The 23,037-nt window shown below is 28.9% G+C and overlaps 1 protein-coding gene across 1 annotated transcript in view; it reads left to right on the top strand.

Annotated features, from left to right (window-relative positions):
- The window catches only part of LOC129960462 (diacylglycerol kinase theta-like), a 76,013-nt gene that overhangs the window by 34,766 nt on the left and 18,210 nt on the right, over positions 1-23,037 (top strand). The window contains exons 12-19 of the mRNA XM_056073911.1: positions 5,475-5,539; positions 7,700-7,850; positions 9,908-10,092; positions 11,584-11,708; positions 13,832-14,089; positions 21,439-21,639; positions 22,246-22,401; positions 22,503-22,668. Of these exons, the coding sequence (XP_055929886.1) occupies positions 5,475-5,539; positions 7,700-7,850; positions 9,908-10,092; positions 11,584-11,708; positions 13,832-14,089; positions 21,439-21,639; positions 22,246-22,401; positions 22,503-22,668 (1,307 nt within the window). The remainder of the gene's footprint in view (positions 1-5,474; positions 5,540-7,699; positions 7,851-9,907; positions 10,093-11,583; positions 11,709-13,831; positions 14,090-21,438; positions 21,640-22,245; positions 22,402-22,502; positions 22,669-23,037) is intronic.

The following is a 23,037-nucleotide window of genomic DNA, read 5'->3' as shown; positions in this document are numbered from 1 at the left end:
TCAGGTACCAAACAAACCACTTCTGCGCATGTCGTGATGTCTGCCGATAACGTTGATGAAACCATTTTTTAGTAAATATTACGTAAACCGATCAATTATTAAAAACTTCTCATTTTTTTAAAGATATTATTTTGAATTATTTTCTCCAAATTTTCTTGGTTATATAATTTTATTTATTATATTAAAATTTTAATTAGTATTTTCAATGGAATTATTGTTTTTGCATAATTAATTAACATTGCTTTTTAATTCGTTTGGTGCCGCTTTATTCTTTCCTTTCCCATATCCTCCCCCCCCCCCCTTCTTTTTATCCGAAGGCTACATTTTGACAAATGACTATGGCAGTGTTTTTGAAAAATTACATATGTTCTTTTTTCCATATTCTTTAAATATTATTGAATGTTGAATCTTATGAATATAATTCCCCCAGTGAGTTCTTTTTAAAAATAAATATTACTCTTAGATAAGTTAATATTTTAAAGTGTACTAATAAAATTATTACATTTTTTTTCTTATGTAATTACTTTAAAAAATATTGAGACTTTGATGTTTTCAGTTTGCTCAAAGAACATGAAACTCAAATTAGTATATATTGAATAAATTATGTTTACAATTTCAAATTATGAAATATAAAAGGTATAGATACCTTTTTTTAAATCTATGCAACTTATGAATCAATAATTTCATTTTAATTTGTAGAAAACAAACAAAATCACGCTTTCATAATTTTTATGTACACATTATATATGTGTGTGATAATTATTTGAAAAAATATGATCATATGGATGTTTCAATGTACTCACTAACTCAAAAAACTATTTACTATTTATTAACATTTATTTTTCTAGACACTTATAAATAATATAAACACAGTATGACAAGAATGTCAATGTAAATGATGAAATCAATTTTATTCAACAGAAACATCCTAGACACTTAACAACAGTTTTTTTTATACCAATAAAAATATAACATTGAATAATATACTTTTAAAGCAGAACATTTATGAAATTTTTTTAATGCTACAATGTAATTTTAGCATGAAATGTAATGCTAAATAAATTTTTTAATGCTATTTGATAAATATCACATTGAAAGAATATCATAAAATAAAACAAAAACATACAATACAGTAAATTTAATAAATAAAAATAAGGTCATGATATATATATATATATATATATATATATATATATATATATATATATATATATATATATATATATATATATATATAATATAGTTATATAGGATATAAAGAGGAATTGAAAGAAACACTTTTATGCTTTTACAGAATTTTATAATTCAAAATTGATATATTAAAGAAATAGGGAAAAAAGTAAAACATGCATGTAGCAATGAAGTTGGGAATAAAAATTATATAATAAATGCCGATATGGAAATTGATTTTCAATGAAAAATCCTGTATTTATTAAAACAGAAATCACTCAGGTGCACAATGGTATAACATGATGATATAATAATAGACAATTTCAGTTTAAATACAATAAACTATTGACATTTTTAACAATAGAAAAGTTGTTTGATATAAATTCACTTTGAATCCATCACAAATCTGCAAATGTAATTAGAAAACTAGTTATATTCACTTCCACCTAAGTTTAGCATTATAGCAGTCGTTATTTTTGCAACAGGAGTTTGTTTACTTACATTAATTAAATTTAGATAAGATTTTGTAGAAAAATGCAATCTAATATTCATGTAACTTTTTAAAACCTTCTAAGCATATTCAAAATTATCAGAAATTTCATTAAATTTGAATAAAGTAAATTAGAAATGCACTCACGATTTTGTTTGATTGTTTTTGACGGCAAATCGCTTCCCGATTTCTTTTTCTTCCAAGAGTTTTTCTAACAAATTGCTGGAACAGCTACATTTAATAAATGGACACACATTGAATGAATTCTTCAAAATGATCGGAGCATATCACTGACTTCGAAGGCTTGAAAAAATCTATACCGAAGCTATCAATCCAAGTCAGGATTGTTGTCAGGTTAATAAGAAAACATTTTATCACGACAATCACTCTTGTGTTTCGCATTAAAGCATGCATCCATTAGCACACCAGCATTTTCCCTTTTAACACATAATAAGAGGAAAGAAAATAACTCAAAAATTATAACTTCAAATGTAAACAAAAAAATCCGCCTCATACTTGGCGGAGAACGTTAATGGCAGACTAATCGACGAAAGCGGCGCGGATGAAACTTAAATGCCATGCGCAGAAGTCCATGACATATGACTTTTACGTCACATGAATTGACCCCATTCATCATTTTTCTTTCTCTAGGTCAAACCCTACTTCTGAATTTTTGTGTTTTCATCCCCCCTATTTTCCTTCTTTTTTCTGATGTATTTCAATGTTTTTAGTCTCTTACCTGCATTACTTTAATGCAGTCAAGAGTTGCTGCTGTTATTTTCTAAATATAAACCATAATTACTGGCTATGCATGTATTCTCTTTTTTTTAACATAGACTTTTCATTTTTTTTTCAAACTGTCGTTGTCTCTCTATTCTTTTACACAAATTTTTAAAAATTTACCCTGAGCGTTTTTAAACTTATATTTAAAACAGATATGAACCTGGGGTGTGTATGCTTATATAATTTTTTATGGGAAAAATATGCTGTACATGCATTACTAGCATGTGTGCTCCATTCAGCTTGAATATAATCTATATTAATAAAAATAATGGAACTTAGTTAAATGAAAACACATAAAATAATGAAAACATGAATAAAATCAAATAACATGATCTTGAGAGCAATAAGTGAAAATTTAATTAAATAAGAAAATTTGAAACCTTACAGTCATAGAACTAAGTTGAAAATTGCTAAAGGTAGAATGAAATTTTTATAGCTATTTAAACATAAAGTAAACTAAATAGTCTTGTATTTAAAAATATTTCTCAAATTACATTTATTTTTAAAATTTTACCCTTGTTAAGAAATAGGAATGTTTGACAAAGTGTTACATAAATTGAATCTGTGTGGAAATCTAATTTTTTCTATGAAACTATATAGAAACTATAGATGAAGATATTGGTTAATGTTTTTGAATTGTTAAATTTGATGTTTATGAAATAGAGATGGAACGATATCAATTTGTTTCTTTTAAAATTCAGTAAATTCACATGATATAATGGAAGGATTAAGTAGATCTAAAACCATTGATAATGATTTATTGAACCAAAAATAAATAAATAAAAATAAGAAATTAAGGTGGCCATCTTCCCTCATTACTTGACTGATGAGTTTTAATTTGTTTCACTAACAACCAAAATTGCATCGTCAAGACAAATTGTGAATGAATTGCAACTTTCTTGTTTGTGTGAAACTTGTGCAGTAAGGAGACTAAATTTAAAATATCTGTTGAGTAAATTGCTACTGTAACTTCCTTAATAAATAATGTTGGTGAAAAATGGCTAAACATTATCATTTTGGATAGAAAAGAGCTTAGGTGGCTGTAATGATTTTCATCAATAGGAGAGGGAGAAATCCTTTTTCTAAATGAAATTTCATTGTGATAGTGTGATGAGAGTTTGCAAAGAAATATACCAGAAACTGAAAATATGCCAGGCACCCCATTTTTTCTATGGTGACTGTTTCATTATTTTAGACCATGCATGTGATTATTTTTGATTTTCAGCAAATTTTTAGTTAGAAACCAATCATGCTGAAGTACTCAACTGGTGTCAGAGCTACTTAGTCCTATAGAAAACTTTTAAGGGGCATTCTTATTCTTGAAATTTATACAATAGAATAATCATTCAATACCATTTAGAAATTGGAAACAGCCATAAAACAAATGTAGTTGAAAAAATATCTGTTAACTCATTCTTGGAAGATTGACAGTGATACCTCATGAATAATACTTTTACGAGTAAAATTATCTTTGTGTAAGCATGAGAGGATTATTAATCTTTTTCAGCCAAGATTTATCCTGGTTTTGGATGTTTTGTCCAACATGCTTTCCATGTATACAAAAGAATATCGGACAGCAATAAAAAAAAGCGAGTTCAAAGATTTCTTTTAGAGATGCTATATTGAAATGTCTTATACCCGTATACCTTTCAAAATCAAATTTTCATTAGTATATCTTATATAACAGTTATATTATATAATATATCTTATTTAACAGTTTGTTTCTTGGTGTTTTCATTTTATTCATCGTGGATAATTACCTGCATGTTGTCGGAAGGCTCAAACGGTTTTATTTTTGGCAACTATTATCCTTTGAGGAATAATTACTGCACTTTTTACTGAATGTAAAACAATGGATACTCCCAAGTTTAAGAATCCTCGTTGGTTTAAAAATGACGTCACAAAATAAGGATCAGTGATTTTGTTCCGGGACTTTTTGTTTTTAATTATTTATTTTATCAAAGTTTATTATTATCTAATCTGAAAGGTTAATCTGAGTTACTGAGAGAAAAACTAGCCAATTCATAGATTACTGATTAATGGCGTTGATTTGTAATGACATCATCAAAATAAAGATAAAGTGATAAATTATTTTAGATTTTTTTATAATTTATATTCTGTTTTAAAGCAACCTAAGAGATTTTTGAGAGGAATCTTCTAATTGTGAGCTGTGTTCAGAGGATGAAGACAGTATTTAAGCAATCATCCTTCTGTCCACACTTCTGTTACACACCATGCGAAGACATTCCTCGTCTGATTTAATGTGTGCCAAGTTCAAATACACAGTTGTTCTTCTCTGGAATGGATGTCATACATGGTTTGTTGTTACCGCACTGTAGAAGGCAGGGTTGTCACGCCGCCGGGAGAACAGGAAAATTCGGAAAAACGCATGGAATTTAAAAATCGTCTAAAAAAACCGGTAAAATGCAAGGGAATTTGATCAGATAAACCAAGCCTCTAAAACTTAAGGCTTTGTCTGTCTCTTCAGAAAATATACTCTATTCTCAAAAGAGCACAATTTCTTACTGAAGTGAAACAATTTTTCAGTTTATCAACTACACTAATATATTATATTTTAAACTTACATGTAATGGTAACACTTCATAACCATCACCACTTGTCCTTTGATGCTGAAGAGGTGCAGGACTCTATATTTATTTAAAAACCTAATTTTGTCATTTATTTGATAATTGTGAGGATTTTCTTTCAGACATTTACAGATTTTTCTTCTCATTCTAAAGCATGTTAAGAACTTTGTATTCACAATCATCAGTTAATTTCTGCCAAAAATAGCATTCTGAGTTTCATCCTGTTTTGTTAGCTGAAAGTATCCTTAAAAGTTTTTGAACTTTATTCTACAAATATGTTAAAATTTTACTGTCCTAATTTAGAATTTGGCATGATTTACTTTTTTTTTATTTGTATTCTGCTTTATGTTTCTGACTATAAAACTTTCTGGAGTTACCTTAGTGATGCAATTTTTTTTATTTGTTGTTAAATTGTTTTAATACAAAAAATAATAATTTTTCAGCTGTCCACGAAAGAGCTATGGACAATCAAGAAGGACCTTGGGAATTACTGAAGAATATAGCTAGGGTAATAGTTCAAATTTATTTAACTAGTTATATTAATTTCATCTTAAGGGTTTAGTTATTTTTTGCACAGATCTAACGATAATTTTGTGTGGTTTGTGAATCGACATTTGAGAACACTATAACGCCTGTATAATATAGTTGTTAGGTTCCTAAAAAAATGCTTCTATGCAAATTCATATTTTATGTGACAAAAACTTGTGTAATAGGTTAGGTTCCTGAGATTAAAACAAAATTCTTCATCTTCATTAAATTCTTCATGCTGCCTGTGCCACATATATATTTTTACATAATTCAAATCGTAAAACGTGTGAGCTATGGTGGCAGATTTTTTCCTAAGGACTTTTTAAATAACAAAATGAAGTTATCTGAATTGTTCTTTTATTCTCCCAAGGCCTTAATAATAATGGGTTAAAGTAATTTTCGCCTAAGTCATGACACTGTAAAAGTTTCTTCATCATCTGAACTTTTTTCACAAATATTTTGTCTTCTATTCTGAACTTTCTATAAAACACTTTTGCTATTTTTGATTACTTACTTTATAGTGATGTTAATGCTAAACGTGTTTGAGGTTCTTTCTTAAATACAGAACTTATATCATGATAAAAATTTCATTTAAAAAATTAATACCACTTGGAATGCAGTTTGACTAAGTCTTCAATTTTACTTACGTCGTTTAGAGTAAAATCTAATCTTGTTTTCACATATGTTATTGTCTCTAAACTTTGTATGCAAGTTCCAAAATTGCATCAACCAACTTCTTCCACTTTTTCTGTTTTCGGGCTGCCGTGGTTAAAGTATACCGTGCAGGGCAAAATGGCACTATCCAAAAATAGCGACGTGACAAATGTGGTGCACCACTGGCCATATATGGCAAAGGTGAATGACGGTTTGGGCGAATAGAAGTGTAACCGTTGAGCAATTGACTGCCCAGAGGAACCAAGGGTCTACCAGCAGTGCCTACACAACGATGGTTTAGTGAACGTATGGGCCTCCGCAGCAGATGCCTGGTTAATGCACCTATGCTGACTGCTGTTCATTGGCGACGAAGGCGGGAATTTGCACGCCAGTATCGAAACTGGACTTCCACTGAGTATAGACAGGTGGCTTTTTCTGATGAATCTCGTTTTATGCTCCATCGCACTGATGGACGTTGGCGAATATGGCGGGAAACATCTGAAAGCAAACACCCTGCTGCAATTGCTGGAAGGGTCCAAACTGGAGGAGGGAGTATTATGGTCTGGGGAATGTTTTGTGGTATTCTCTGGTAGTCACGATGGATCAACACAAGTATGCATCTATCCTTGCGGGCCACGTTTACCCCTACATGCGAATTGTATTTCTTCAGGATGATGGCATCTACCAGTAGGGCAATGCGACGTGTCATAAAGCTCGCATTGCACATGCGTGGTTCGAAGAGCACCAGGTTGAATTTACCGTACTCAGTTGGCAAGCAAATTCCCCGGACTTGAACCCAATCGAGAATTTGTGGGATCACCTCGATCGGGTTGTTCGCACTATGGATCCTCACAAACGTAACCTAGCGCAGTTGACCACGGCACTGGACTTGGCATGGCTCAACATCCCAATGAACACCTTCAGGAACCTAATTGACTTTCTTCCTGCACGTCTCGCAGCTGTCCGCTCTGCGAAAGGTAGTTATTCTGGATTTTGATAGGTGATCACATTAATCTGACTGGACTATGTATTTTCAAGACAAAAACTACTTAATACCATAGTTCTGACTAGTTTACTTTGGAACTGATAATCTTGTTGTCATCATAATATGTTAATTTAATTTATAAGTTCAAACTTTGAATGGTTCATAATTGGAATTTTGCTGCTCTTTGTTATAAATACGAAATTTTGCTTTAAATTTTATTGATGTGAGTAAACATTCTAGTGTTCTGAACTTATTGACATTTTATTACCTAAATAATTGTGCCTACAAATTATGTGATATATTATGATAAAAAAAAACTTATACTTCTTGACTATATGCTTCATTATAAAAAGCATACCCTTTAGATCATTGGTTTTATGCAATCAGCAGTCCTTTTATTTTTATGCTTGGATACAACAGGTTGAGAATTAACTCTTGAAACTCTCACTTTTTTATTTTTTGGCTCAATTATATTTTATAATTAGAAATTTATTTTCTTAGGAATCTATACGGCAGAAAGAATTAACCAGATTTTATCTGCAAAAGAAAGAAAATGTTTCTAGTTCAAATGTGGCTCTTTTCGTTGGTAATTTGCCTCCTAATTTAAATCAACGACAGTATGAAAAGATACTTGTTGACAAGTTAGGTAAACGTAAGTATGACAAATTTATTATTATTTTTAATATGCTATATGCTGCTTTCTATAAGGGAACCCATTTATTTTTCTGTTGGGAAATATCTGAAACAAAATTTAAGTAAATAAAACAGAATAACCGCTGAAATATGAAGTTCTCCTCTAATTAACAGACTGCTTATTATTTGAAAAAAGAAATTCATTTCAGTGGTTAATCTTTTTATGTGCTCTTTTTAAACATTTTTAAAGGTAAATCCATTATTTCATTTATTATTTTTGTATAATCCGGCACATTTTGTATCTGACATAATTCTTTCATTCAGTTGCATATAATTTCTGTATGAGAAGTTCTAATACATAAATGAAGAATTTTTTGCTACAAAAGTACTTGACTTTTAACAATGAAGAATTATCATTGTTATCATTAACATCAACAGAATTCTGAAATACTTATTCAAATGTAATTATTTAAATCCCAGTTGGCCCATTGCAATTAGGCAAAATTGAAGAAAAAGTTATATAATGTGTGTGTGGTCAAATATCGAACGAGAAAAAAAGACCCACCATTGCATTGTACAACACTACGAATAAAGAAAACTTGTATGAGATGAAATATGACTTTTAATAAGCTAGTAGGTCAAGCGAATGTGTTGCGGTTGTTAACATTTCTTTTGTATAATTCACTAAGTGCAAACATGATAGGGACAGAATTTGAATCCTTTCTTTACAGGACCAGAAGCAGTCAAAGTAATGTATCCAGTTACCTGTAGATGTAATAAATTTTATGGAATAGATGCTCATGTGTGAAAGATAACCTGCATTGTCAGGATTGCCGCGCTACCGGGAAAACACAGGGAATATAAAAATGGACAGAAGAAACTGGGAAAATGCTGGGAATTTTAAGTTTTTTAGTTATTTTTTCCCTATCAAAAAAAAAAAAAAATGCCGATATCTAAAGATGGGAAGAATAAAAGATCGTAGTCATTCATAGCTTCCGTAAACAAGACTGTAATGTGGAAACTCATCCCTTTTTTCTTTATAGATCATGCCAGTTTCGTTTTGAGAGACAGTTGTTTTTTATCCCCATGAGATTTCCGAATTGAAGCTAATGAGTATGTGCGAGATTTCTGTAATTGCGCGAAAGAATAGAATACATTTCTCTGGCGGGAACATTCAATCTTCTGAAGCTGCGAGATGGTGTTTAATTTACTGTACTTGAGTTCATTGAATGGGTTGTTAATTGTTTGAGACGCTGGCAGCGTCTTTAAAATAGATTAGAGAATTTTTTTAAAACAATGAGTTACTCAAAATCCGTATTTAAAACGAATCGGGCGATAAAAAAATAAAAAAAAGTCAAACCTGATTTTGCTGAATGGTTTCAAGGAGTTCCGCAAAATTCATAACAAAACTGCCTCCCAGTTCGAAAGAGTCATCACTGTATTCACAATCGTGAGAACGCATTAAAAATTCGCATAAAAATTGAAATCGCCATAACTGCATCTGAAAAATCTGAACAATTGTTTGAGCGAATGATCCTGTAGGGGCTCAGACGAGCTAATTTAATCTGGGACACTTAAATTAGTATTTCAGAATGGATACTGACATTAGATTCACGTTAAAAATTCAATACGAATATGTCATCTTTCATAAACAAAAAATGTTTCAACTTTTAGAGATAATTTTTCTAAGATTGCAGAGAGTTTTAATGTTAACGTTTGAGTACTAATTCCTGAATAACCAACAATGTTTAGTCTTTTATTTTTATTGACTGTGCAAATTAAATGGCATGTTTATATGTGTTTGCAGAATTTTCATATGTATTTGATTCATAAGTTTTCAAAGAAATTTATGCATTAATTCATTGTACAATCATTTAATTTTTTTTCATACTTCACTGATTACTTTGCATCTAACTAATTTGTTTCTTTCTTTTTTTTTTCAATCACCAGGAAAAATTCATAGTACTTGAATAGTTGTGAGATATTTTGTGTACATTTCTGTGTTGAATTATTTGATGCAAACTTTTCTATTTATTGAATTTATCCAGAATTATTTTTCTGTCATCTATTTTCCAGCTTACAAATTTCGTCAAATTGGTCCCATATATTATGAATATGGATCTCTCATAATGACCTATGATAATGCAGATATAGCTGTGAAAGCATTTTATATGTTGCGAGAAACTAGTTATGAAGATAAAAATCTGTTAGTTCTTCTGTTGCCTAATATAATTCCAGAAATGATTCCAGAAGGAACTAGAGTAAGAATTTTTATATTATTATTATAAATTGACATTAATTTTCATCATATTTATTCATGTGATTAATTAAAATGTACAAAAGTAATACATATTTTGAAGATTTTTTTTTTCATTCAAAGTATGTGATTAGATTAAATGTATTGACAGAATGCTGTAGTGGCAGAAAAAAAGGGTGATTAAAGGTTTTGTTCTGTAAAGAAATAACTTTAAAGTTGCAAACAGTTTTATTTTTGTGTAGAAAAAAAATGTTAATATTTGTACACATATCATTATTAGGAAATTTGCTGTAATCAATCCTTCTTAGTATTATGCTGTACTTCTACAGTGAGAGTAGAAAGTAATCTCTTTGTTAGATTTCATAGTAATTTTAATCAGAAAATTGTCTTTTATTAGTTGCTTTTTTATTATTTTTAATTAAAAATTGAGTATTGTTTTGCATTTACGTTTCCGTCTTGAACATTTTTTCATCATTTTCAACACTTCTTGCTTGGCTTTCCATATTAAATTCTAGTATTAATTAAAGTAAGTGTATTCTTGCTTTTTTACACTTTCTACCAGTTTAACCGCGTGTCCTGTGAATCTTTGAAAAGTTTAAAAGTAAAGTGATGCTATATATGCAATTAAAGTATTAAAAGCTAAGGTTAGTCTGATCTTTTTTCAAAAGCCTTTTCTATAAATTAGCAGTTATAACGAATTTTAGACTTTCATATTGTTAGTGTTTCGATTATGGATGAATGAAATCTGCATATCCTTTTAAGAAGAATTTTGTTTTGCAAAACATGAGAGTTCTTATCACCTTTTCAATTCATTGGAAGATGAGGTTTGTTATCCCTTTTGGTCATATACGAACTAACTTGCTGTTGCATTTCTTATTTAATATAAATTTATTCATCATCCATGGGGTGGTATAAAAAAATAAGGGAGTGACTGATTCAACTTCCCTGAATTAAATTAATTCTGTTGAAAGAAAGCAGTGCGTGTAATCTTGACAGGATTTTCTAAAAAAGGAGGGGGAAGAAGGATTTTCTAAAAAATAATATCTCAGAAATATTTTCCGTTTTGTTTATTAACTTTTTATTATCAACCTCTATAAAAGCCGAAATCTTTTCATGCAATTGCTTACCATATTAGATGAAATTTTGCAGCTGAAATTGTTTAATTTTAATATTTAAGTAAGTAAATGCTTGTTGTACTTTTTTGAAACATATTGTTTGTATATTGTTTTCTGTATTCAAAATTTGATTATACAACAAAGAATAAATAAAAGCATATCTGTATTTCATGGTATTTAGTTGAAAAAATGATACCAAGACATTTGTGTAATTACTAGTGCCAAGACACTTGTGTAATTATCTCTTCTTTATGCCTTCTTTTTTTTACTGCATAGTTTTAGTTGCTTAAGTGTATATGACAAAATGATTATTATTGAATTAAGAATTTCTTTACAGTTTCCATTTATATGATAATGTTGTAATAATTCTTATTTTTCAGCCGTTATTAGTGTTTGTTAATGTGAAAAGTGGAGGTTGTCAAGGATTGGAACTCATTTGCTCATTTCGAAAACTTCTGAATCCTTATCAAGTGTATGACTTGGATAATGGCGGTCCACTTCCTGGGTACGTTTATAGTTAATTGGTATTGTAATTCATTTTCATTATTTTTGTATTTAACTTAAGCGAAAAAAATCTGTTTATATATTATAATTTTCTCCAAATATGAGATATGATAGTTATTTATCATGAACGATTATTGCTGATGTCGAATAATTGAAACTGTCGGGTAATACGGGAAGAGAAAGAGGAAACTCTTTATATAAAATATTCTTTATCTGACATTAAACTTGAATCTTTCTTGATATAATATATTTTTAAAATAATTTGTTGAACCTACAAACTAAGCTTTGTTTTATATAAAAAGCAAAGCAAATTTAATTGAATTGATTGAGAAAGTCTTTATGCCTTTTTTTAATGTGTTTGTCATTATATATTTTTCCTTGGAAATCAGTTATTTCTATTTGTTGCATCAAGTCATTTTTTAAAAAGCATCACACTCACACTTTAAATTTCTTTCCTTACTCTTGAACTTATAAATTGAACTATTTTATTGTTAATAATTTCACAGATTTCTCTAACACTCATTCATTCATGAATATATTCTATAGAAATATCCTAATTTGCCTCTAACAAAACAAGCATTTAAGCGAATTGATGCCACTTGTCTGCATAGCCTGTACACGCAACAAGTAATGAAACAACAGACCCTTGAACAGTAGTGTTATCAACAGAGTACATTTTTCTATTTATAATTTCAAATTAATTTCGATCTAATTTCAGTGCTGCAAGACAGTTAATGAGAATGTGTTTTCATTTTCAGTTACATATTTGATTATTGCTAATAGTTTTTAACTCCTAAAAAGAAAATGATTAAATTAAGATTTAAAAACATTATGTGCGAAAAACATTATAATTCCCATTCTACAAGATTATTTGCTTTTTTTTAATCTTTTTTAAAATCTTATCTTTGTTTATTGTATGATTTAATTGAAATCACGTGGATTTTTGTCTCTTCTTTATTTAAATAATTTTTCAAGAACAGAATGATTGAGTTTTCTGATGTGTCTTGATTTTGAGAATTTTGTTAATTTAACATCAACAACAAGACATTTAAATTATATTGATCTTTATGCTTTAACTCTATTTTCTCTTACATTTTAAAAAAAAAAATTATTGTCAGTATTTATTATGAGCATTTTCTATAAATTCCAAAGAACAAATAACTAAATAGTAAGGAATAATAATTTCAGTGCTAGAAAATTTTATTCTGGATAATGGCGTGCATAGATGCCACTGTTAATTAATCTCTATTAAAACTCATTTTTTAAAATTAAGGTATCAAACCAAATGCATCTAAAACTTTGAAGTGTTTGCTTTTTTATGGTTTTTAGATTTAATTGCATCATGTAGTCTTAATTTCATTGGTCCTGTTAATATAGCTTATTTTGCATAATGAATGGAATAAAATTACTGTTACAGTGAAATCGTTCTTAATGTGCCGGCATTGCTAACAAAGTGCAGCTTACTATTTGGAAGATAATTTATTAATGAACTAACATATTTGTTGTGAAGGATCTAAACAATAAATCTTAATGTGTTTTATTACTCAGAATTTAATTGTATAACCATTTAAAATTGTTCTAATATTTTTACTTGCTTAAAATCTTGAATTATTCCTAACAGTTGTTAGATTATTTCAACTTCCTTCATTCTGTAATCCTTATATTTTAAAGTAATACATTAGAAATTCAGAAGATATATATATATATTTAAATCTGTGACTAAAGTAGAAAATAAGACTAATCGTGAAAACTAGTCTATTTACTCTAGTAATATTCTAAAACTAATTATGAAAATTGGACTTATTGAAAATGGAAAAGAAATTAAAAATAAATGGATTGAAAAGGCATTTTGTTCTGTCATAAATTATGCAGAAGCTAATAACAATCATTCATTGTATTAATTTTTGTTCGAGAAATATCTGGTTTTTGAGCATATATACTAGTATGTAATAAATATGATATATCGATACAAGGATATGTGTAAAGTAATGGGAAACCTAACTTCCGCTGCATCTTGATATGTATCTTTCAAGGCAGGTATATTATGAATTATAGGATTAAATTTTATATTGATAATAAGTTTCAACTTGATTTTCGCAATTTATATTGCATTTTGTTTTGCAGATTGTACGTATTTAGACATGTAAAAGATTATAAAATTTTGGTATGTGGTGGAGATGGTACCGTAGGCTGGGTGCTGCAGTGTTTGGATAATGTTGGACAAGATTCAGAATGCCAGTCTCCGCCTTGTGCAATTGTTCCTCTAGGAACTGGTAATGATCTTGCTCGAGTTTTACGTTGGGGTCCTGGATACACAGGTGGAGAAGATCCTCTTACACTTCTAAAAGATATAATTGAAGCTGATGAGATAAGATTGGACAGGTAAATTTTTTTCTTTGTTATGCAGGATTAGTTTTTAACATTTTTGGTTTATGGATGATAATTCATATTCTTACTGAAATAAGCTTGCATGTGACAGAAAAATTAAATGCGTAAAAGCAACATTCGGGATGAACCTGTTTCTTAAAAGAGTACTGTAATGCAATCAGTGGTGAATCGTCCATTAGGTCTGTTGAGCTGCAACCTCCCTGAAAGCGTTTTTAAACATTGCTTTTTCATTTTTAAAAATCTAATTTGCTACTGTTTCCTCTTTAAAATTCGATGCTCTTTGTTTACTTTTCGTTCCGAAAGTTCAATGATAAAGAAAAATCGAAAAAGGGCAATAAAAACACGGAAAGAAGATAGAAAATGAAACAACAAGCATTATGAAAGTAGGTAGAAACTGTTGACGAACAGTCTGTTAAAGCCCACTGCTCACATTGATTGATTTGGCAACCAAGAGCAACTCTATGCTGCTTTAAATTTAGAGGCCCTAGAGCTGCAATTAGATGAATGACAGTCTGAAGTGCGACAAACTGGTTCCTTCTTTCTTTCATTCCCATCTAAAGTTCCCCTTCGTGCTCAGAGTTTTATTTTCAATCTCTCGTTGGCCATGTATGAGTTTTGGCTCTGCTTCTTCCTGTATAGACAGAATACATCTGGTTTATTGGATATTCATTTTCTTTTGTAAGGTCACTCCATTGTAGTGTCACTCCTCGAAAAAAAATATGTGGATTATTTTCAAATATGTTATTTAGGTGGAAATTCTCATAAGGATGTATTCATTATTTACAAAAAACATTAAACTATTTATTAATTATTACTTGTAAAAAAACATTGAACTTTGCAGATCATTTATTGCACAATTTATTTTACGTTCATTTTGGGGCAAGTATTATCGAGCTGACTGGATGAAGACGGAAATGTATGACAGGTGATACATATATTGAATCATCATCTCAGTATTCACACATTTAAAATGAACTTATATTATATACTAGTTATTAAGTATTTTTGAAATTTAACATTTTATTTCTAGCTTTTAAATTAAAAATGTTAAACTACTTATGAGTAAAGTAGTTTTTTAAATTGATATTTCTTGATAGATTTTTTTGCAGCTCAGCTAATTTCTGAGCTGATTAGCCACCACTGAATATATTGTATAAAAATCAAATGAACATTTAGTTGAATAAAGTTTAGGATGGGATGTATGAACTTAGAAATTCTTCCTAATTATGTGCTTTCATTTTTTAAAAACAAAATATGTACTTTCTGGTTCTGTGTAATTATTTTCGTTATAAAATTTATGTATGCAAGTTTCATTTGAATTTATTTCAGCAAATTTTTAATTGTTTCAAAGGAATTACATGTTAATGAGATTAAGAATAATACTGTTATTAGCTGTTAATATAATGCAAAAAAAAAAAAAAAAAAACCCTAAAAATTATTGGATTATGCAAGTGTAGAAGCTTTATAACAGATGTAGTGTGATCGATATTATATCCCATGTAAACTTTGAAACATTTCTGAGGTAGCGAATTTTGTATAATTCATTTTTTTAGACACATATATCGATTGTACTGTAAATTCTTGATTTAAACACCTGAATTTGATTAACCAATTAAATTTAAAATGAAGAATTATTTGGCATTTTTTAATATCCTTATATTATTGGAAGGAATTTTTGGTTACTAACACAGTAAGCAAATTAAATATTTTATATTGTACAACACAATTTAAATACTCTATTTTAAATATTGATCATAACCAGCAGCAGTTGTTCAACTCAAAATCTAAGAGTGCTGCAAAAGATATTTCGGAAAACTTATTCTCTCAGCAACTCTATTCGGATCAAAAGAGAATTGTCCCTCCTAAACTTCTTTCTTTCCTAGCAAAATGCAATATGTTGTGTGTTCAGTTTCATAATGTAGTGAAGAGAACTGAGCATGCGTTTTTAGACTCTACTGAGCATGCTTTTTTAGACTCTCTGAATTAATGTACTCATGTATGAGCAAATAGGCAAACATTCCATTCTTTGACAGATTTGGACCAAAGTTTGCTATAGATCTAGAATTTTAGTTGAAAAAAAAAAAAACAAAAAACAAAAAAAAAACAAAAAAAAAAAAAAAAACATATGCTGAATTTTATTTATCTAACTTGAAGCGTTTTTTAGTTATCTTGCAGACATGCATTCTGACTTACTTCCTTTTGACAGCCAAAAATTTGCTGCAAATCTACAGTTTTCGTTTATGGACAGGTTTCAAATGTTATCTATTTAGCTAGTATTATTCCTGAATTATTTTTCCCTTACAAATGCACTTAATTCTAAAAAATAATAATAAAACTAAAGAAAGAAGGGAGTTTTTTTTTTCAGAGTCTGAAAAGTCAAATGTACTGATTTAACAAAATCTTGAGATCTCATACAACAGCTTCTTTTTGTAAATGAGAAAGTTAAAACTGTTGTTAAAAATTAGTTTTTCACTTTCCCAAAGGTAAAGCTAAAACTTTTATTTAACTAAAGCTCTTATACTCAGTGTTAATTATTCTTGCACTTATGAAAGAGACGTTCCATCTCGCGCTCATGAAGCGATTGCACACGTTCCTTGGATTAAAGTAATTTAATCTTCAGTAAAAATAAGTCACAATTTCAAATGTGAAAAAGTATTCTTATATAAATCAAAACTCAATTACAATAGAGGATTGAGCAGAAATATATAACAGCTTAGATTGAATTTCTAAATTTTTAAGAGAATTTGCTTGTGAAATGTGGATGCATAAAATCCTATTATTCAGAATTATTTTACTACTTGTATTGCTGCAGAAAAACAAAGGACCAACAGCATTATTTTGGTGTAGCAGATTATACGATTATTATAAAAGGTATCTCTTGAATGGAATTTGCATATTCTTTAAGGTTTTAGAAATAAAATTTCATAAGGGGTCATCTAACAAAAGAGAAGCAACTTCAAAATTAACAACGGCAACATCAATTTCCATTGTGCTATTTCAGAATTATGTCGAAAGTTATTCCCAGAAACCAAACTTAATTTTGAAAATAATAGATTTAGACTAATTATGAGCTAACACAATTTTTACCCTTTACTCTTAGAATAAAATTCAAGAATTATATTCATATTATGAGAAATAATTATTTATCTGAATTTTTTAAATTATAAAGTATAATGTATTCTATAAATTTACACACATATTTTTCCTTAAAATGTAGTTTGACATATGATATAATTTTTCAATATTACGAGTTTAAAAATTTTTAAATAGTAACACACCTAAATTAGGGCATGAATTAATGGACAAAGCTATTTTATGAGAGCATGTAAAATCTCACCACATTCTTATGAGCCTGTATTAAGTTTCCTGTATTGCCTCTAAAAAGATACATTTATGGGTGCATTCACGTATTTCAAAATGTCAACAGCTTTTTATTTGGCATTTAAAAGCTACTGGCCATGCATTTTTTTTGCATAAAATATTTTCCATCTTGCAGTAAAGTAAGAAAATATGAAAAAATTCAGCAGCAGTAATTGTCCTTGTGGCAAACCAGAATTTTTACACATTGGCTCATATTATAATATTTACAGAGTATTAGAAATAACTAAAAAATGTGTATTTGATTTTCTAATAAATACTTTGTAGGATTGCAAATGTTTAATTTTACAAACATTGTGACCAAATTTGTTCTTTTTATAATTAATGCATACGAACTCCATGTTTTATTTACAAGAAAAGGGCCATTTCTATTTGTTTTATATATTCAAGATTTCTTACTGAAGATTGAAATTTCATAAAATTAATCTGCTGTAATTGTAATTATTATAGCATTGTATGTAGCCATAAACGGAGTTGAATTCAGGTATCAAGACATTATTCGATTGCAGATTTAGTTATATTTTTTAGATGAAAAGTAATGGTTCATGAAGCATTGATAAGCATTTTAGATAAGCACTATTTTCACAGTATATAATTATGCATTTCTTACTTGACATATAAATAAAAGGGCGAAGCAGTTCAAATGAAATTTAAAAATAATTTCAATCTACTTGAATGACAAAACGAAAAAACTTCTTGAAAAATAAGGTTTTGTAAGAATTTTTTTTTTTTTTTTTTTAGTAAAACAAAAACATTTTGTTACAAAATAAGACTGCAGATGAAATTCCTTTTTAAGTTACTTTCATTTTTTTTTTTTTTTAAGAATTCATACTTAAAGAGAAAAACGAGAAATTATAAGTAACGTTTAAAATATTTGGGATTATTTTTATTATTTCACCTCAGTTAAATGAAAATTGTGATTTGTCAAAGGATTCTGTTATGAATTGTAATGCAGTTCTTACACCTTTTGAAATAGAAATTTAAACTTTTAGCAATGATTCCAAAAATTAAACCTGTATCTATTCTTAAACTTCTAAGTATACTTATGTTGTTTCTGGTACTCTTATTTATCAATTTTATTCTCTTATTTATTAACTCTTATTTATTATTCTATTTATTGTGTTTGTGGTTGATAAATGCTGTATTTTTAATGCTAATTAATTTGAACTAATGTTATTGCGTTCAATAAAAAAGATTTGAATAGGAATTTTCGATTATTTAGCTGGTACTTAAAGGCATCCAATCGAACAGTTATTCTTGTAGTTATATATTTAATTATTGTTCCTATAATTATATCTGCTTTCAAATTTTGTTTTCAACTCTGTAAGCAGTAAAGTATGTGATGCATCAGTAGCTTAACTACTTAAAAAATGTTAAAATAATAGAAATTTAATGTATGTAAAATAAATAAATAAATGTTTAGAACGATGTTCTGATTTATGTTCTATGCTGGTAACTCGCTTATATTCTGACTGTGTCTCTTATAATGATATCTTTCATATTCAAAAAGCATTGGTGTTGAACATTAAGTTGCCAAAAAGCATGGGGAAAAATTGACTTGCATTTATCAGTAAATGAAATGTATCACTTTTTAATATGTTGGTTAGATAAAATGGTGTAGCATTTCACAGCCCCTTTTGCGAATGCAATATACATATTTCTAAGAATATTTGTCCAAAACGAATGGAACTTTTCTTGAATATGATTATAATAAATTACGAGTAATTACACGTGTCCGGATACTTTTTATCACCGATACTTGAATTTTTCCATTCTTTCTTTGAATTTTTCTTCTGACTTATAGTACTACCACAGTTTTTGAAAGAACGAATGCTTTCTTCATTTTATACCGTGAATACTCTTCACGGAAACGGACTGTAAATATATCTGCAGTCAGAACTAGGGTTTATACAAAAACCGACTTTTTGAAAAACCGGTTTTCAAATTCGAAATTTCCAAAAAAAAAAACCGGTTTTCGAATTTTTGCCCCCCCCCCAAAAAAAAAAAATTTGAATAAGAAAAATAATTATTTTTCCCTATTCTTTTTTATTTTATTTTAATTTATATAAAATAACAAAAAACAAAATCAATATCAAAGTCAAAATATAAAAAACGAAATTAAAGATTACATATACATATTATTTACACAAAATAATGAAAATTGAAAAAATTACAAATAATATTTATATTATTTTCACTAATTTTAATTTCTCCTAAGAAAATAGGATTTTAAAAAACATAAAATATCCACTGAATGGTGGCTAAGTCTCGTTCTTATTTTGGACACAATATTCCTGAAATTGAAAATACTCTTTCACTAGTTACTGAGTTTGGCATCAAATTACAAATCTAAGTTTTTTGTTCTTTTATTCGTTTGTTCAAATAATGAAAATTCAGCTTTCAGTGTCTTTGGATTTGTAAGTTTTTCTTCAGGGTCTTCAAGAAACTAAACAATTATATTATTTCCGACAATTATTTTATGAACTGCTTTCAAATGATTATGTAGATTGCCCGTAGATGATCCTTTGCAGCTCAACATTTTATTACAATGATTTCCCGTAGATGATCCTTTGCAGCTCAACATTTTATTACAATGATTTCAGATTGCCTTGTCTATCCCGGACTTTTTGAAACTATCACAAACTTCCGACTTACTCATTACATCATTAAATACTGTGATCAAGAAGCAGAAAACGGTGAATTATTTATTCCTTTCACCCGTTCTTCGAAACGAGCCAGTCAAATTGCTGACGTTTCTATTAGTACCGACTTCATACCGAGAGACAAAACATCCGACGAGATGAACTTTATCAAACATTTGTTTCACCTAGAAAAAAAAGGGAAAAGTGATGTTCATGAAAAACATAAATTGACGAATTCGAGGCGCAACTGTGCAGTGCACAAGCACTGGCCAACGCAACTTGCAACATTGAAAAAATGTGTGTTGCTGCCCGTTGCATAGAATGAATAGCAAATCAAATAAGTTCAAAATTAATTTTTACATAATAATATGAATTCTTAAAACCGGTTTTCTTAATTTAGAAACCGGTTTTCGAATGTGACAAATTTACTTTAAAAAACCGGTTTTTTAAAACCGGGTTTGAAAACCGTCAAACCCTTGTCAGAATTTTATCTGTTGTTGTATGTACATGTTTTCCTCCTTTCAAATTTTTTAGGTTCGGTTTTTGATTCATGAAATGCTGGGGTTGATATTGTTGAAAGCATAGTCAGTTTGGATTCTTTCAAAGGAGATGCAACAACTTTTGATGCAGCAGAAGCTTCATCACTTTTTTTTTTTTTTTTTTTTTGAAAAGGAAGGAACTTCCTCTAAAAGGAGGTGTGCTATATGACACACTACTATTTGGTTCCCTACTTCAACGTTATTGACTGAGTAAAGTTCACAATCTTGAAAACACTTCACATCGTTTTTTGAAGAGAATTTCTCAGTCAACTGCTTTAAAAGGGTATCGAAAACAGCTTTATAAACATGCATCTAACTGGATGAAGGTCTGGTCTATCAAAGAACTCTAGAAATTTGCTCATCTTACTCCCTGCATATCAGCCTCCTGCGGTGTAAAGTCGTCCAAAAATGCTATTCTCATGATCCAGAAATGAATCTTGATTTTATTTTAATTCAGTTTTGTTCACACACACACACATTCACACACACACACACACACACACACACACCAAGGATAATGCATTCCTTGACACTTGTGAGGTAACACATGAGACCAGAACCAGAAAAATATTGCAGATTTGTACAAGATTTTATTTTTTGGATATTATTTTTAAAAATTATCATTCCTTTTTAATAATATAGCATTTTTGACTAGTAATTATAAATATTTTCTATATATTATTGTTAACATTGTATTCGGTTTTGGACTATTAGTAGTGATAAATTAAAAAATGAACCAAATTTTGGATATAATTTATCAAACATACCATATTTTACTTTAAAGGTGGACAGTTGTTTTCCACACAGATGATAAACCTGATGATAAAGGTGGTGTCACGGCTGTGGCTAATAGTTCAGTCTCTACATCTGAAGATAATACGGCAATTTTTGTGATGAACAATTATTTTGGAATTGGCATAGATGCTGATTTATGTCTGGATTTTCACAATGCAAGAGAGGAAAACCCAAACAAGTTTAATAGCAGGTAAATTTAGACAGTACTTAAGCTTTTATTAAAATTGTATTGATTTCATTAATTTGAATTAATAATTAAGAAAAAAAAATTCTGTACTTGTTTGAACAAAAAAAAAAAAAAAAATGTCGCTCATTATTATTTTTCTGAAAGCATAGTAATATGATTATAAAATAAAGGATATGTTCAATGTTATATCCTTGGTTCAAAGAATTGTTCTCAAAAACAAATGCTTATTGTAGCAGAAATTTAAATAATAACAATTTTCTGTTGAAGTCGTTTTCAAACGAGTAAAAAGAGCTATAATTCTGTTTTTTTGGAAGCAAAAATTCTTCCATTTCAAGCAGTTTTTGCACTAGCCCTTAAATTTATATTGGTTTTCCCATTTTTAAATGAAAATAAGTTCACATCATATGGAATATTTAATAAAAACAATCAATTATGTATATGTTTCATCAGTAAAAATCTTAATTTATTATTTTATTTTTTCATAAAAGATATTTTTTAATAAAAATGTTGAAGGCTGCCTTACATATTAGGTAATCACTTATTTATAAGTTCACCATCATATATAGTACTACTGTTTTATGTTACATTAAATTTTTTTTTTTTTTTTAGATTGCATAACAAAGGCGTTTATGTAAAAATGGGTCTAAGAAAGATGGTGAGTCGAAAAACATGGAAAGATCTGCATAAAGAAATCAGATTAGAAGTTGATGGTAAAGTCATAGACTTGCCTCCTGTGGAGGGAATAATAATTCTTAACATTTTGAGGTATGTATGTGAACATTTGTAGGAAAGCATTGTATTTCTTTTCTTAAAAAAAAAAAAAAAAAGGAAAGAAAACTGCGATAAAAAAAAAACGCTTCTTGCAGTTGGGGATCTGGTGCTAATCCATGGGGACCGGAAAGAGAAGATAGTTTTTCTAAACCAACACATTATGATGGAATGCTGGAAGTAGTTGGTGTAATGGGTGTTGTACATATGGGCCAAATACAAAGTGGATTAAGAAGTGCCATTCGCATTGCACAAGGCGGCCATGTAAGACTATTTTTCGTTAGTCCTTTCATTGTATTTTTTTTTTCAAAATGCATTTATCACTAGATGTCGTGTTATTAATAGTTGTTCAGTTTATAAAACCATCATTTAGTTTTTGATGTATATGATACGTTGTTAGTCTATCTTGAATTAATGAAATTAAGAGCTGTAATTTTCTACAATATAAATAAGTATATATTGTTATGAAAATCATCTGATGGATGTACGATGAAATAAATCCAACATCTGGTTAATGGCAAACAATGTTTCATGAATATTCCTGAAAGCACAGATCATGGGCATCATAAGTACAGTCAAAATGTATATCAAGAGAGAAATGTATATCAAATGTATGTAGACACTTAACTACAC

The sequence above is a fragment of the Argiope bruennichi genome, chromosome X2 (genome assembly GCF_947563725.1).
Source record: "Argiope bruennichi chromosome X2, qqArgBrue1.1, whole genome shotgun sequence".
NCBI lineage: Eukaryota > Metazoa > Arthropoda > Arachnida > Araneae > Araneidae > Argiope > Argiope bruennichi.
Note: the sequence above shows the minus strand (reverse complement) of the source record. Positions and strands in the feature narration are given on the sequence as shown.